We start from the raw sequence: 15,043 nt of genomic DNA, 5'->3' as shown, positions 1-15,043 counted from the left end.
CAGGGAGGCACGTGGGGGTCAAGGTGAGGGGCTCTGCTAAAACACAGACTGGTTTCTGTGGTGTGTGACTGGGACCGAAGCTGTGTGTGCCCAGAAATGGTGAGTGGCAAGTTTCCTCCTCTCTAAAGCTGATTAACACCACTCAGCCCTCCAATGATGAGCTAATATCCAGCATTTGGGATTGGGAACTATTCAGTGGAAAACAGCCCTGTGAAGTCTTCCTTGATGAGTTGCAGAACACCAGTTGTGTAAGGCTGAGGGTTGTTTTAATCTCCTGCAATTTGTGGAAAAAAACAAGTTTCATACTTAGTAACAAAGAAAACATTTTTATTTCCAGCATCTGGAAGGATGTTAGAAAACATGGGAAGAGGATGAGTTGCACCCTGCCTCTCTACAAGTTGTGATGAATTAATACAGTCAAGAACAGCATGGCCAAACAATTTTGAGCACCAGAAGTATTTTACAGAATCAGAGAATATTTTGGGTTGGAAGGGACCTTAAAGACTATCAAGTTCCACCCCCTGCCATGGGCAGGGACACTTTCCACTAGCCCAGGTTGCTCCAAGCCCTGCCCAACCTGGCCTTGAACACTTCCAGGGATGGGGCAGCCACAGCTCCTCTGGGCAACCTGTGCCAGGGCCTCACCACCCTCACAGCCAGGAATTTCTTCTCAATATCCCATCTAACCCTGCCCTCTGGCAGTGTGAAGCCATTCCCCTGTAATGGAAGCGGGTTTGCTGATTTTACTGCCTCTGTAAGAGCAAATTCTGCCCGTTGTAGATTGATAAATTAATGCTCAGAGTCTCCTCTTTGCACAGTCTGGGATATGGATCGACTGGTCCACAGGCACTTCTCCGTGGGCAGCACTCTTCCCCAAGGCTGGCAACATGATTATTGGAAAACTAATCAGCTCTATCTGAGATAAATTGCATTTCCACCAATTATAGCTTAATTGTTGACAGATGGGAACACAGAAGGGAGATGTGTCACATCATTAAGAGAACAGGTGTATAGACAAGTGCCAGATTAATTGTTCCAGCCCATTAAATCATTGACCTTTTCAGCACATCCTCAGCGTCGAACTCAAAGCTCTCACGATATTTCCAGCTCACACACGATGACTGTGTCTATCAGCGAAATTCTCAGGGCGTTTTTAAAACACACAGGCTCCAGACATGGACTCACTGGCCATGAGCACCTCTTCTTCCTAATTAAAATAATTCCTCTTCCTCCTCCTTCCCTGTGTTGGGGTTTGTTTTTCTTGCTTTTTTCCAGCGGAATCCCGCACGCTGTGTGGGATTTTTCCAAGGAGGAGGTTTTCCCATGAAGCCGTAGACATCTTGCCATGGGCCACACACTCTGGGATGTCAAAAGGAGGTGAAATCACAATAGAGCAGTTCAATGCTGGGCTGGAGGCTCCAGCTTTGGTTTGTGGCTTTGGCTGTGATTTCCAGCTCCTGCTCTGCCTGGGATTTTCCATAAAGCTAAATACTGCTGAAACTGAGTCAGCCACGGGTGTCTCGTTCCCTTAAATAAGCGTAAAAATGTGTCTCCTGCTCTTTTCCTGGCTTTGTAAGCCAGGAAGCTGAGGATGCAAAGCAGACACACCACAACAGCTTTGTGGGAGGTAGCACAGGTTTGGGACAGCAATGCAGGAAAGGTTCATCTGTCCCGAGCTGTCCAAGCCCTGCTTGTCCTGGATAACTGAGAAATGACTCCAGGTCTAGTTATTCTGGGTGTCCTGGCTTGAAAAATGAAAGGATAAGATTGGATGGACCGACAGGGACAACCAGACAGGAGACAGGAGAACTGGGGGAAGTTTCCTCTCAGATAACGAATTATTTTACAAGGAAAAGCAGATAATTTAATTAAAAATACTGTTCATGTGAGATGGGAACCGCAAGAACCTCTTTGACAGAAAAGAAGTGAACCAAACCTGGATTTTTCAGAATAGTACAAAACTGGAGGTTGATACTGAAGAAAGTACAAGTATTTCTGTGTCTGATACAGGAGAGGAGAGGAAAAAAAGAAGTCAAAAAAGGAATTTTAGAAATGCCAAAATATTTATTTTAAAGACTTCCTGAGTAAATCGTTTTAACTTGCTTTTTGAACTGGGTTTTGTGGTTTAGAATAAGTTCAACCCAACTTAAACAGAAAGACTGAGTGACCCAAAAGCAGGTGAAACATTTAATTTCAGTTGGAATTTAATATTTAGGGTTAACCCAGAATTTTTTCTAGGTTCTGCTTTCTTTTTTTTTTTTTTTTTGCCATCCTCCTCCTCTCTCTACCCCCAGTTCATTGCTGCTCTGTCCAGGGCATTTTCCCCCAGATATTTTGGTGCAGCCACACAACCCAGACAGCCATTATTTGCTCCACATCAGTGACCTCCTTGTTTCCAGCTGTCCTTTCCCCTGGCCTGTGCTCCCAGAAGTGCCACTTACAGCCAGCACTGTGTCTCCACCCTCAGTCCATCCGTCTGTGGGGGGGAATTCCAGTCCCACCAGAGCTGGGACTTGTTTCTTCACCACATCCCTCTCACCCCAAGCTGTGCCACTAGAAATCCCTGTCAAAGAAGTCGTCAAAGAGGGAAACTCTCTCCGTCTTGGTCCTCACAAGTGCAGGTTTGCGGTGAATCTTCTCCTCCCTTTCCCACTCCTCAGACCCCGTGCTGGAGGTGTCCCAGAACAGATCCCTCGTCCGGGGCTCCCTGCAGAACCACAGGTCGACCTTCCCTCTTCTGCCTGGAGACAATTCAGCTCCATCACGTTGTCTGGAGAGTCCTTCACCCCACGTGTTTCCTTGGGGAGAGAAAAAAATCAAACATCATATGTTTGCTGAGCTGCGTCCTCAGACACCTGGAGTTTAGCTGGAAATGGCTGTGGGCTGCTGGAGGCACGTAAAGAAGATCCTGAGAGATCCCCTGTAAGACCAGACTCCCTGCTCAGGGCTGGGCAGGGTGAGGTAGAATTCACTCAGGATTATATTGGGAGAGGTTATAGGGTCTGGCGGGAGACAACATGGCTTTGTCCCCAAGGAGAAGAGAGCTGAGGTGAAGAAACACAAGGGAATAGGAAGCCAAGCCTGTTCCCCTTTCTCCTGGTGAAAGTTCACCTCCAGACAAGTTTTTCACTGATTTAAGCACTTTTACCCTCAGTGGTACATTTCCAGCCTGTGCCAGGGGTCGTCACATGCAAGCAAAGCAGAACAGGGCTCGTGTCTGGATGTCAGTCTGAAGTGGTGGACGGGACTCACTTCACTTTCCCCTTCCTAAGGGACAGTGGGAAGCAGTTTCTGTATAAAAAAAACCAACCCTAAATAGTGATTAACCTGAGTGACTATAATATTTACCCCATGGTCCTCTGAGGATGGCAGGAGTCCAGAGGCTCCACTGTGCATGTGGATGCAACAGGTTGGTGGACCATGCAGGGGTAAAGCCAGGAGCAGCTCTCTGGCAGCTGCTGCTAAAGAGGCTCATTCTCCAGTTCTTTCTCCTGCTGAGCCTAGTTTGAGCTTCCCAGTGTTCCCAAGGGGGCTCTGACAGGGAAGACACCCCAAAATATCTGGGAATCATAGAATTTGCTGTGTTGGAAGGGGCCCATGAGGATCATCGAGTTAACTTCTGGCCTCACACAGGAAAACACCAAGAATCCCACCGTGTGCCTGAGAGTGTTGCCCAAATGCTCCTTGAGCTCTGTCAGCTTTGAGGCTGTGATCACTTCCCTGGGGAGCCTGTTCTGGTGCCCAGCCACCCTCCGGGTGAAAAACCTCTCCTGATATCCAACCTAAACCTGCCCTGACACAGCTCCAGCCCTTCCCTCGGGTCCTGTGACTGGCAACAGAGAGCAGAGATGGTGCTGCCCCTCTGCTTCTCCTTGTGAGGAAGCTGCAGGCTGCCGTGAGGTCTCCCCTCAGTCCTTCAGGCACACCAAGGGGGAGAGACAAGGCTGACTGCTCTCCCTAAAAATAATCTCACAAGGTCCCTGAAAACAACTGGTGACCTCAAATCATCCAGGTTTCCCCTTTGCTGCAAGGGAGTATCACAATTCCTTTCTCCAGAGCAGAAAGCCCTGAGCTGTACCCAACCTGGTGCAGCAGACAAGCTCTTCTGAAGGCCACCCTGCTTGACCCCAGATGAAGATATGAGCTGAGTGTTTGCACCATGTGCCCTGATATATTTTGCCAGGGCACCACACAGTTGTGCACCCAGCACTGACCTCAGCTGCCAGTGGTTCAGCCCTGTGATCCCTCCAGGAATGACAGCTGGCACGGGGCTGTCACTGGGGCAGGGTGGGGCTGGGGCTTGGCTGTAGCTCCCCAGAGTCACTCATATCTCAAAGGAGAGTTGGCAGGGCATGTTTTAATCAGCAACTTTCAACCCTGCCAGAGTGACCACCGTGACATTGTCACAGGCCACGTCCACCTGTGCACAGCTCAGGCTGGAGCAGGAGGTGTCCTATGCTGGGGGCAGATGGCAGGGGGCCAAAACTGGTGTAAGGGTTGTTTTCCAACTGTTTCCCATTTTATTTCTTTGTATGTTCACCCATCCAGCATCCTGGGATGCTTTTTCCTGATGGATGTCCTGACTCTCTAAGGATGTTGGACCCCAGGGACACCCTCTGTTCTCACACCCAGTTTACTGTACAGGGGACATATGGGATAAATAAGACTCTCCTGACAGTGGGAACCTGCTCCTGAAGCGGCCTGGCCCTAAGGACTTTGAGTTTATACCTCTCTGCCTTGTCCATGGCTTTTAATCCACATCCACTTGGGTCTGTTTGGATGCTGTCAGAGAAACAGCCCAGAGCCCTGCGACCTCTCCGAGGCATCCCAATGCTTTGCCTTAAAAACACATCTCCCAGCCTTCCTCCTCCAGTCCTTTGAACCTGCATCTTGTCTCTGCAGGAGATGGAGCAATGGAAGCATCTTCCATAGGGAAACCTCTTTGATGACATGTGGGAGGCTGGTGAGTTTTACAGCTCCTTGGAAAATTATTCTACTCACCATGGTCGTCTTCGTGAAAATGCTGATTGTGCTCAGCAGGGACAAGGCCTCGGCTTTCCTTGCTGTTGCTTCTCTGGAGAATGTCAAGGATGTCCATTGGGCTGAATTCCTTGATTTTTTGTTTATTGGCTTTTGCCTCCCTGTGGAGATTTCGCTTCAGCTCCGCCTGGGTTTGCAAATGAGTCGTCAACACAAACAGCAGAGGAGCAAAGATGTTTTAACATCTTAACATGGCACAGCACTGGGGGGGTTGGCCCTGGGAATAACTGCACAGTCGAGGAGTTTAACCCAAGCAAATGGTATTTGCCAAACTGGGCACGTGACACAACATGACCAGGACAGAGATTTTTGGTTTCTCCAGGAGTCATGGCCAAACGAGGGCAAAGCGTTGGAAAAATCGGAGGAAATTACTGATCACAGGGGCCCTGGGGATGCTTTCCACCTCTCCTCTGCCTAAGACACCGGGAAAGCTTAATTTCACCTTCCCAGTAAGAGGCTTTAGGTCTCCTGGTCCTTGGGAGAGACAGCCCCATCCCCTCCCCAAATCCATCTCGGCATTACCTCTCGTCGCTTGCGGGTCAAGTCCAGCATCTGAAGCTTGTGTAAGTGTTGTCTCCTGCCAGGGAGGTGATTCAGGCTTTGCCCCCTCTTCTCCAGCACCTACCATGTATTGAAAGATGTAAATAAATACACCTGCACTTTCTGAAAGAGGAAGGAAGAGCCACCAGCTCACAAACCCCTCGGGCGCTCCTGGATAAACGATCTCCCTGCGAAGCCAACTTGCAGAAATTTATCCCAGATTTCCACTGCACTTGCAGTTTATCTCACAGCTCTGGAGCACGAGGGAAAAAACTTCATTAAAACAATGCATAAGTGTTTCTGCCCCCCGAGGTGTTACCTTGTTGAGTCAGTTCTCCAATATTATCTCATGATCCAAAGGGAAGAACCAATTTTGGATGTTTGGGGTTGCAGGGGGTGTTTACAGTACACAGCACTTGCAGCCTTAAAATCGTAGGCTTATGGATTTGTTAAGGTTGGAAAAGGTCTGTAAAATAATTGAGTCCAGCCATTAACCCCACACTTCCAAACCCAGCACTAAACCATGTCCTCCTGTGCCATATCCACACATTTTTTGAACACTTCCAGGGATGGTGACTCCACCACTTCCCTGGGCAGCCTGTTCTAATGCCTGACAATTCTTTCAGTGAAGGAGTTTTCCCCCAGATCTAATATAAACCTCCCCTGGCACAATTTGAGGCCGTTTCCTCTCATCCTGCCACTTATTACCTGGGAGCAGAGCCCAATCCCCACCTGGCTCCACCCTCCTTCCAGGGAATTGTAGAGAGCAATAAGGTCTCTCCCTTCTCCCCACCGACTGCAGGGTGGTCAAGTTACCCAGCCACTAAAAAGGGTGGTCCTCACACTCCTAGCCTCAAAAATATTTAATATCCTGTCTCAGCAGGTCCACCTCATCCAGGGAACTGTCATGCTGGAAATTCAGAAACTTTCCCCTTATTTTGGATCCTTTCACCCACACACCGGTGTCTCAGCCAGAGACGGGAGCACAAACAGTGTAAAACATCAACTTCTGCCCTTTAGGGTGCCCAAACTATAAGGGAAACGATCCTGCAGCCAGGAGTGGCCTGTGCATGGGCACAAACTCACGTGCTTACCTTTGGTTTTGGGCTTGCAGCCACTCCTCGCTGACTCCAGGGCTTCACAGGAGCGATTGCTTGCGGAGGGACAGCGGGTTCAAGCCTCTACAAGTCCAATATTTATAATATTTAGCATTGCTCATTCCACAGAATCATGAAACCTGATATGAAACTACCCTGACATTTTGCCAGCTCCACTTCTGGCCTGTCTGCTTGGGATACAAGAAGGAGTTTGGCATCTCAAGGAGGTGAACATCTCCTTTGGCCCTTCAGAAGAGGACAAAACTCTCCATGGAAGTCTCTTACATCACAGTCAAAGCAGCAAAAGCCCAGTCTGACATTAGTTTCATCCCTGTGGGTGTTTCTCTTTGAGCCTCAACATCACTGAAGGCTCCACCCAAGACCAGAGTGAAGACAAACCACAGCTCACACTGTTCATGGCAGAGCTGGAGCATGGAGAGGTGCCATAATTTAATCTTAAGTATCCTATCAGGTCACCCAATGGCAGATCCCAGTTGTATGAGAGCCAGAGCATCGTTCCCTCTGTCTAACCAGTATTTTTTATTTTGGCCTAAGTAAGACCTTTCTTTGCAGAACTGTGCATGGTACAATATGCCTTTCCTGTTGGGGGTGGAAGTGGGCAGAGACTTGCTCTACAGGCTGCTCTGAGCATGGATTTTTATCTTGAGGAGCTAAGATGCCTTTTTAAATTATTTCAAACTATGAGATGTTACTGAGTCTTTTTATGTCATGGTATTCATAGAAACATCAGGATAAGAAAGAACCTCTGAGATCATCAAGTCCAACCATTAACCCAGCGCTGCCAGGTCCATCACTAAACCATGTCCCTAAGTGCCACAACTACACTCTTTTTGAACACTTCCAGGGGTGTTGATTTCACTCTTTCTAGTGTCCCCTTCTAGAATGGGAGCTCAGGATAGCTTCCATAAAAATTAAGGGGAGCATAATCAAAGACTTTGACAGTAAGGCCCGACTTACAGTTTATTTGGGACATCATTAACTCCTTGATTATGAATTAGTGTCCAGTAAATGGTGACATGTCTCTGAGTGTCTGCACTGAACTGCTGCCAAAGCCTGAACTGTAATTTTGAAGCATCCTCTAAATCCGTGAAAACGCAGGAGAAAAGAAGTCAGCAATGTCACATAAAGGGGGAACTCGTCAGGCCCGAAGTTCAAACGTCTCTTAGCACCAAAAACCCCACAAAACTGAACATGAAGCTCAGCAAACGGCACTAGATGGCAGCATGTGACACCACAAACTGCAGTCCGGGCTGTGCCTCGCTCCTGGATGCCACCAAGGATCCATCAGTGTGGGGTGGATGGAGGCAAATAATCTCCTACATCCTACTCATGTCCCTGCTGCTGGTGGGGAAGCCAAGCTCCAGGATTTTGGATTGTGTCCCTGGCTGGAAAATTGACTCTTTTCTTTAGCTTTTGTGAACCTCACCGGCTTTTTTTTCTGGAAATACTCTCTGACTGCAATCCTCTAAAAGCCCTTGAGAAGGCCACACCATCCTGCTCTGCTGCCTTTGAAGATATTCCCACAGGAAAAAGGGCTTTTGCTGTTGCTGTGCACACTCCCTAAGAGCAATGGCACAAGTACAGGGTAGGACTCACAGTGTCTTTGTCCTGCAACGAGTATTAACAGTGTTTTAGTAATGGCTTAAGTACAGCCATGATGGAAATAAGATCAGTGACTAAAAATTCCCTGCTGGTAGGAGATTCCTAAAGGAGGCTGTGATTCCACACAACAGTTCTCAGGGTGTAGCTGGGCTCACTTCAGGTGCTGCTGTCACGTCCTCCCACCAAATCCAGGGACAACTTATTCAACAGCTGGTGCCACCTCTGCTCTCTGAAGCCACCAGTGTCAGCCAGAGCCACGGCCTCGAGTTGGAGGGGTTTAACTGACCCTGCCTGGTGGCTCTTCTGTTCTTTACTATATTAAAAAGACTTTATTCAAAGCAAGGAAGGCTCAAGCAAAGCAACCCTGCTCCAGCAAGTTTGCTGTTCATAGAATCATGAAGTTCTTAAAAGCTTTAGGTTGGAAGGGACCCTTAAGGCCATCTAGTTCCGACATCCAGCCATGGGCAGGGACACCTTCTACTAGACCAGGTTGCTCCAAGCAGGTTCAGATTAGATTTTAAGAATAAATTCTTGCCTGTGAGGGTAGTGAGGCCCTGGCACAGGTTGTCCAGAGAAGCCATCAATGCCCCATCCCTGGAAGTGTTCAAGGCCAGATTGGATGGGGCTTGGAGCAACCTGGGATAGTGGAAGGTGTCCCTGCTCATGACCGAACACAGGATTTGAGCTGCAGCCTAACCAGTGCCAAGTACAGGGATAGACAGAAATTAAGAGAGAAATAAAGATAGAAAGATATTTCTGAGTTTTAGTTATGTAGTGGTAACTCTCATGTGGAGGAAAAACCTGATTGCCAGGTAAGGTAGAGTCATGGGTTTCAGGCCTTGGGGAGGAATGAATCTGGGAAGTGCAGGATGGGGAAATTGAGGGGAGTGTGTGCAGGGACAGAGCAGTCATAGCAGTTCTTGAAACCTAAAATAATTCCTCTCTCGGCATCCCTTACTGCAAAGCATGTCTGTCTGCTTTACCTGCCTCTCTGCTTTACCTGACTCTTGGCCCCTAAGCTGGTGCCAGACCTTTATGGGATACTTGGGCTGAAGAGCCAAAACCAGCTCCACACAATGCAATTTGGATCCCTTCTGCAAAGGGCTCTGTGTTGACCACATTTGCCCCCTGGGAGCACCAGGACTTGACTTCAGGTACCGGGACACCCCAAAGGAAAGTGGGACATCCCAACAGAGTTGATCCCATGTGTCCTTGATGGGTGTCTCCATAGCACATAAAGCTCATCTAGGGATGCCCATGTCCCCAGAAAGCCCACATCAAGGGGTCAATCAGAGCAGCTCCTGAGGAGTTTCTCAAACTCGCCTTACTTGAGGTCTTCGAGGCGGGTGCTGCTTAATGATGCTGGTTCCTTCCTTTTCGGGCATGGTGTTGAAAGAGAGGGGCCCTTAAAGATTAAAGAAATAGATGAAGTTATTTTTGGGTGGTCATCAGCTGCTTAGATGTACTCAGCAATAGCTTTCTGCCCTTCTTTTTGGTTGGCATGTCCCACTTAATTCTCTCTCTGCTCACTCCAGTAACACATGGAGTATTCTATTAGCTGAAGAAATAAAGTGGATGTACCTATGCCTGTGATTTTGAACAAATATCTGCCATGTACCTCTCCAACTTCCCTCTACAACCTCTCATGCATCCTGTATGTGACCAGAACCATCCTTGTGTCTCCTGGGAGCGCTGTGGCCTCTCCCAGCCCCTGGGTCCCCTGTGTGATCAAGGGTTCTCTGCTCCTCCCATGGTTCGTGACCATCAGCTGGCCAAGAAACCCCTGAGCTCTGCTGCTTTCTCACTTCTTGCCCTGTAGAAATTGGGCACAGGCAGCAGTTTGGTTTTTTTTTCTTGCTGCTCAGCTCCTGAGATTTATTACTATTATTTTTTGGTGGGACTGAGAAATACCTCTGATGATTTACTGACCATGGCAGAGCTGGGCTACAGCAGCCAGTGATGCAGGAGTTAGAGGGCTGTGGTCAGACAAGTGGTATGATCACAGACCCTGGAAATCAGCCCAGAATAACGTGTTACACACCAGTGATCCCCTGTTAGTTATTAAAGCAGCGCTTTTGCTGAGGCCTGGATGTGATCCTGGCTTGGGCCTGTTCTGCCCTGGTGCTCCCAGGTGGACACCACTGCCTCTTTTGTTATTTTCTTGCGCAAATAAACACTTGATTGTGCAGTAAGTATTTCTTTTACGAAACAGTTTATCTGTTCATCCCACCTGTTCTCCCCAAAAAAACTGTTTTGAAGTGTTTAAATTCCATTTTATACGCAGAGTTGAGAGAGGTGTTGCTGAGCAGCACCTGCTTCCACGTGGTGGGAGCCCCAAGGTGACCACAGGGGAGAAGAGTTGGGGATGCAGTGCAGGAATTACATTATAGATGATGCCAAATTTAATAGTTACACTTAACAAAAAAAATAATACTTTGGAGGTCAGCTTATGGGGGACATCTATGAGCCTCATGGAAGATCACCAAGCTGGGCTTTTGGAGAAGAGAGAGAAGGTGACCATAGAATCATGGAATGGTTTGGGTTGGAAGGGACCTTAAAGACCATCGAGTTCCAACCCCCTGCCATGGGCAGAGACACCTTGCACTAGACCAGGTTGCTCCAAGCCCTGTCCAAGCTGGCCTTGAACACTCCCAGGGATGGGGCAGCCACAGCTTCTCTGGGCAACCTGTGCCAGGGCCTCACCACCCTCACAGTCAGGAATTTCTCACTGTGAGGGTGTTGAGGTATGGGAGGATATAGTGACTCCATCAGATAAATGTTTTCTGGGCTCTGCAGAGCCCTGACAATGATTAACCACAGGGTGAAGCTGCAGCTGCTCTGCACAGGCAGGAATGGGAGCCTGAAGTGAAAATTTCCAGTGCAGGAGGCTCCTCTGGACACAAACTTCAGCTGTTGGTGGAACACTCACAGAAAGAGCAGCCTGACAGGGCAAAAGGGGGGTTATTGAGTCATTGCCTCTGTCTGCAAATGAGCACATAGGGAATTTCTAAGGGGGAAATCTAAGGAAAATTTTTAAGGAGGTGGCTCATGGTGCTGAGAAATTGGATATGGCACAGGGAAGGGTCTGGCACTTGGGAGAAGCTTGTTCTGGTGAAGGTTACAGCTTTGGGGAAGTTATTTCTCCCTTATGAGGCTATGGGTGTCTTTTGGGTTTTTTTTAATTGTTCCCTCCCATCCTACCCGTGCATATGTCTTTTAGGAGACTTGTCCTTAGCCTCTACAGATACAGAACTTGAGGCCAAGGGCTTGTTGTCCCTCAACCTGCTCAGTCCTGGGGCAGGGAACAGCACCAAGCCCTAGCTGAAGGCATCCTTGTGACTCCTGTTTTTCAGCCTTGCACTTTAGCAGCAGCAGGTTCTCCCCTCTGGGGGAATCTGGATTTAACACAAACCAAGCTGAACCCTCACAAACCAAATAAAATCTATTCTCTTGGAATTCTCTTTGCTTATTTAGACAGGAGCTTGTGCTAATACATCGCTCAAGTCCTCCTGAGCATACAGTTCTTATTTCTGAAAACAAAAAGTTATGAAAAATGGCATCTGTTGGGTGTGTGTGGGGGGGAAGGTTGGAGATTTTTGTAAAATGCACATTTTTAACAAGCACTTGTTAAATGCCCAGCGAAGATAATTTTCTAGAATAGGAATATTTTAGTTGCTCTTGCTATCATGAAGTACTTGAAACCTGCTGTGGTGCAGCCAGATCTGATCTGTATTCTCCCCAAGACCTCAGTTCCGGGAATGTCATTACTGTCATGCCAGAGATTTATTTGCTTTCACAGTTTCCTGATGCCCCTTGATGAACGATCCTGAAGGAAATATCCAGTCCCTTGTGAGGCAGCAGTTCTTAAGGCCACTCAAAGTGTGTCAGGAATTGATTTTTGGGAATGGAAAAGCGGGGAGGAGGATGCCAGGGCTGCGGATCCTCCTTCTTCTGCATCTCCCTTCCTCAAACTCTGCTGGTTTTCATGGAAGTTTCTTGCTACACTCACCTAAAACAGCTGTGGGAGGTGTTTGTCACCACCCAGCTCATCCTAGAGAGCTACACATCCACTTCCAGATGGATGTAAACCTCCCTCCTTACCTCCAGGAATGGTTTGGGTACAGAGGGAGTTTAAAGGCTGCATGGTGCTCTTTGCAGGAAAACACAGCAGCCACACTGTCTGCCTTCCTCTGCTCCTGACTTGGCAAATCAACCCCATACAGGACAGGGCTGGCATTTATTGTAATGCCATTTTACCTGCTGAGCACACAGCCCAGAATCTCGTTCTAATTAGGTTAATGCTAATGATATGTCCAGCAGTGGCACGTGAGCAGGAAGGTGTATGATGGGAGTTACAGGGTAGCTGGACAAGGGCTTGCTTGGACACAAGTGGGTGTCATCATGTGCCAGGTCCATGCTGGGGAGTTGGGCTGTTCCTTGGGATAAGAGTGGTGGGAGCAAGGAGCCTGGGATCTGGTGAGTGAGACACTTTCCAAAACAGGCCATGGAGTGGGGGGGAGGTGGGAGGAGGGGGAACGAGTTTTCCAAAAGCTAAATGTCCTGGAAATGGCCAAAAGCAGATAAAGAACAGCCTGTGCACACACCTACACCCACCCCATACTGCAGTGGGCAAACCCACAGCCCCAGCTGATGTCACTAGTTCACGATATTCCAGCCACGACCTCCTTACCTGAAGAGGCTCTCCCGTACCAGGTCTCCCGGAGAGGTGGAAGTTCCAGGTGGAAAATGGGTTTTCCCCACTTTTCCATGTCTGATGGGTGCAGGCTGGGCTGTCCTGGCACACTGGGGAGCCGGTGCAGGGCAGAGAGAGAAGGCAGGTCCTCTGCAGAGCGCATCGGTGCCACCTTGGTCACCTTGGGATGCGCCTTGGAAGAGCTCAGGCCCATTTTGCAGGGGGGCTTTGAAAGGGAAGGAAAATTCCTTCATGCACCGTCCTCCCTGAACATGGAGGGATCTTTGTGAGTGACTGCAGAGCCTTGGCAACTCCCTGCTGGCTCCACACATCCTTCCTGGCTGGGTTAAACATTGACCTGTCCCCAGCCATTCCCCTGCAGGGATGAGAGGAGCCTGCTGCTGACATAGAAGGGGAACTCACTCCAGGGAGCCAACACTAAGCCCTGGGAAAGCTTTGGTTTTACCTACAAGTGATCTTTAACCAGGGCCATTGTCTGACTGGAGGTATTTCTACAGGCAGCTCTTTTGCTAAATCTTCAGGTTTTGGAAGGAAATTCAATCCTTGGAGCACCAGAAGGGTTAAAGCATCTCCCACCCTGCAGGGGAGAAGTAGCCTTCCTGCATGGGAACAGGGGCTGGCCCAGGAGCATCCTCCACTCTTGTTCCTGCTGGCTGGGAGTACTGCTGGAAAAAAAGAATCTTTAGCACAAACCCACCTGGGAACGCTGGCAAAAGTAAATCATATTCTGTAGTTCATAGAATCATAGAATCCCAGAATGGCTCAGGTTGGAAGGGACCTTAAAGTTCATCTACTTCCAACCCCTGCCATGGGGAGGGATACCTTCCACTAGATCAGGTTGCTCCAAGCCCTGTCCAACATGGCCTTGAACACTTCCAGGGATGGGGCAGCCACAGCTCCTCTGGGCAACCTGTGCCAGGGCCTCACCACCCTCACAGCCAAGAATTTCTTCCTACACTGAGAGTGATGTTCTGGAGTTGCTGCAGGATTTGGGCCAAAGGCGGTGGGATTGGGGCATAAGGGAAAGACCTGCCCTTCTCCATCTGCTCCCAAGGTGTATGAGAGGGTTCTGAGGGCAGAATCCCCTCAGAGCTGTAGGAACAACTCATTTCCAAAATGGAGCGGTCAGAAAATAGGTAGAGAGGATCATTAATGCAAGAAGATTGGTAGTGCAGGGTGGGTTTTGTGGCAGGAGTAGGGTTGTGGGAGGAGGTCAGGGCACCTGTGAGCTCAGATGTGAAACACCTGGGAACCAGAAAACACCAAAAGTGTGAGGCGGAGCTCAAAATGTCACCAGAGACAGGGTTCATTTAGTGGGGGCTTATCCCACAGGGATTCCTGGAGTAATCCTGTGGAGGTTTGCAGTGATTGCAGCCTATTTTGGCTTTTCTAGTGAGACAGAAGTTCCAGGAGAAGGGTTACATGGGGAAGTAAGGGTCATGGCAGAGCCAAGTGTCTGGCACTTGTGGCCAATAAACCCATGGGTGAATCCCTCAACTCTCCCTCGATGGAAATGGGGATGTTTTGAGCTGCAAAATGACACTGGCCAGGGGTAGCACCTCCCAGAAGGAACTATTCATCCCTGGAACAATCCAACCAGTTCATGTTTTCACTCACAAAGCACCGTCATGACTCGTGGTTTTGCTTTACATCAGGTCACACAGGGCACAAGGTGTGGATAAAGGCCTTTTAATTAATTCCCAGCTCTCTGCAAGAGCTTTGGGGCTCTCGGCTGCAGAGAGATGCTCCTGCTCACACCTCTGCTGAAAGGTGGGCAACAGACCCTGCTGGCAGCTGCTTGGTTGGTCTCTGCAGGTACAGGCAGAACCCAAGCCTGCTGTTCACAGCCTTCCCCCGCCCCTCTCCCAGGTGCCATGGGACACAAGGTGTGAAAGGACCACAGGGAGCTAGAGGGACACATTTGTAGCTACCTCACTGGGAACTTTTTGGGAAGCACTTTTTTCAAGAAGCAAGCCCCTTGCCTCCAAAGGGGTTACTCCAATCTATAGTTTCCTTGGGGAGCGCCAGC

At 48.9% G+C, this 15,043-nt stretch overlaps 1 protein-coding gene across 1 annotated transcript; it reads right to left on the bottom strand.

Annotated features, from left to right (window-relative positions):
* Positions 1-2,245: 2,245 nt before the first annotated feature.
* On the bottom strand, positions 2,246-13,315 carry CUNH14orf105 (chromosome unknown C14orf105 homolog). The gene is made up of 6 exons (XM_017831759.1): positions 12,991-13,315; positions 9,629-9,705; positions 6,675-6,761; positions 5,563-5,661; positions 5,002-5,167; positions 2,246-2,798 (listed from the first exon to the last, which is right to left on the bottom strand). Exons 1-6 carry the CDS (start codon positions 13,205-13,207, stop codon positions 2,554-2,556), a joined length of 891 nt encoding a protein of 296 aa, XP_017687248.1. The 5' UTR covers positions 13,208-13,315; the 3' UTR covers positions 2,246-2,553.
* Positions 13,316-15,043: the final 1,728 nt, after the last annotated feature.

This window comes from Lepidothrix coronata, unplaced genomic scaffold (genome assembly GCF_001604755.1).
Source record: "Lepidothrix coronata isolate B3197 unplaced genomic scaffold, Lepidothrix_coronata-1.0 Scaffold196, whole genome shotgun sequence".
Taxonomy (NCBI): Eukaryota; Metazoa; Chordata; class Aves; order Passeriformes; family Pipridae; genus Lepidothrix; species Lepidothrix coronata.
The sequence above is the reverse complement of the archived record's forward strand: the minus strand, read 5'-3'. Positions and strand labels throughout refer to the sequence as shown.

Coding starts and splice junctions, on each gene's coding strand:
- CUNH14orf105 (XM_017831759.1), bottom strand. CDS start 13,207: ATGGGCCTGAGCTCTTCCAAGGCGCATCCCAAGGTGACCAAGGTGGCA. Junction 9,706..12,990: donor GTACGGGAGAGCCTCTTCAG/GTAAGGAGGTCG, acceptor TTAATCTTTAAG/GGCCCCTCTCTTTCAACACC. Junction 5,662..6,674: donor CTGCAAGCCCAAAACCAAAG/GTAAGCACGTGA, acceptor AATACATGGTAG/GTGCTGGAGAAGAGGGGGCA.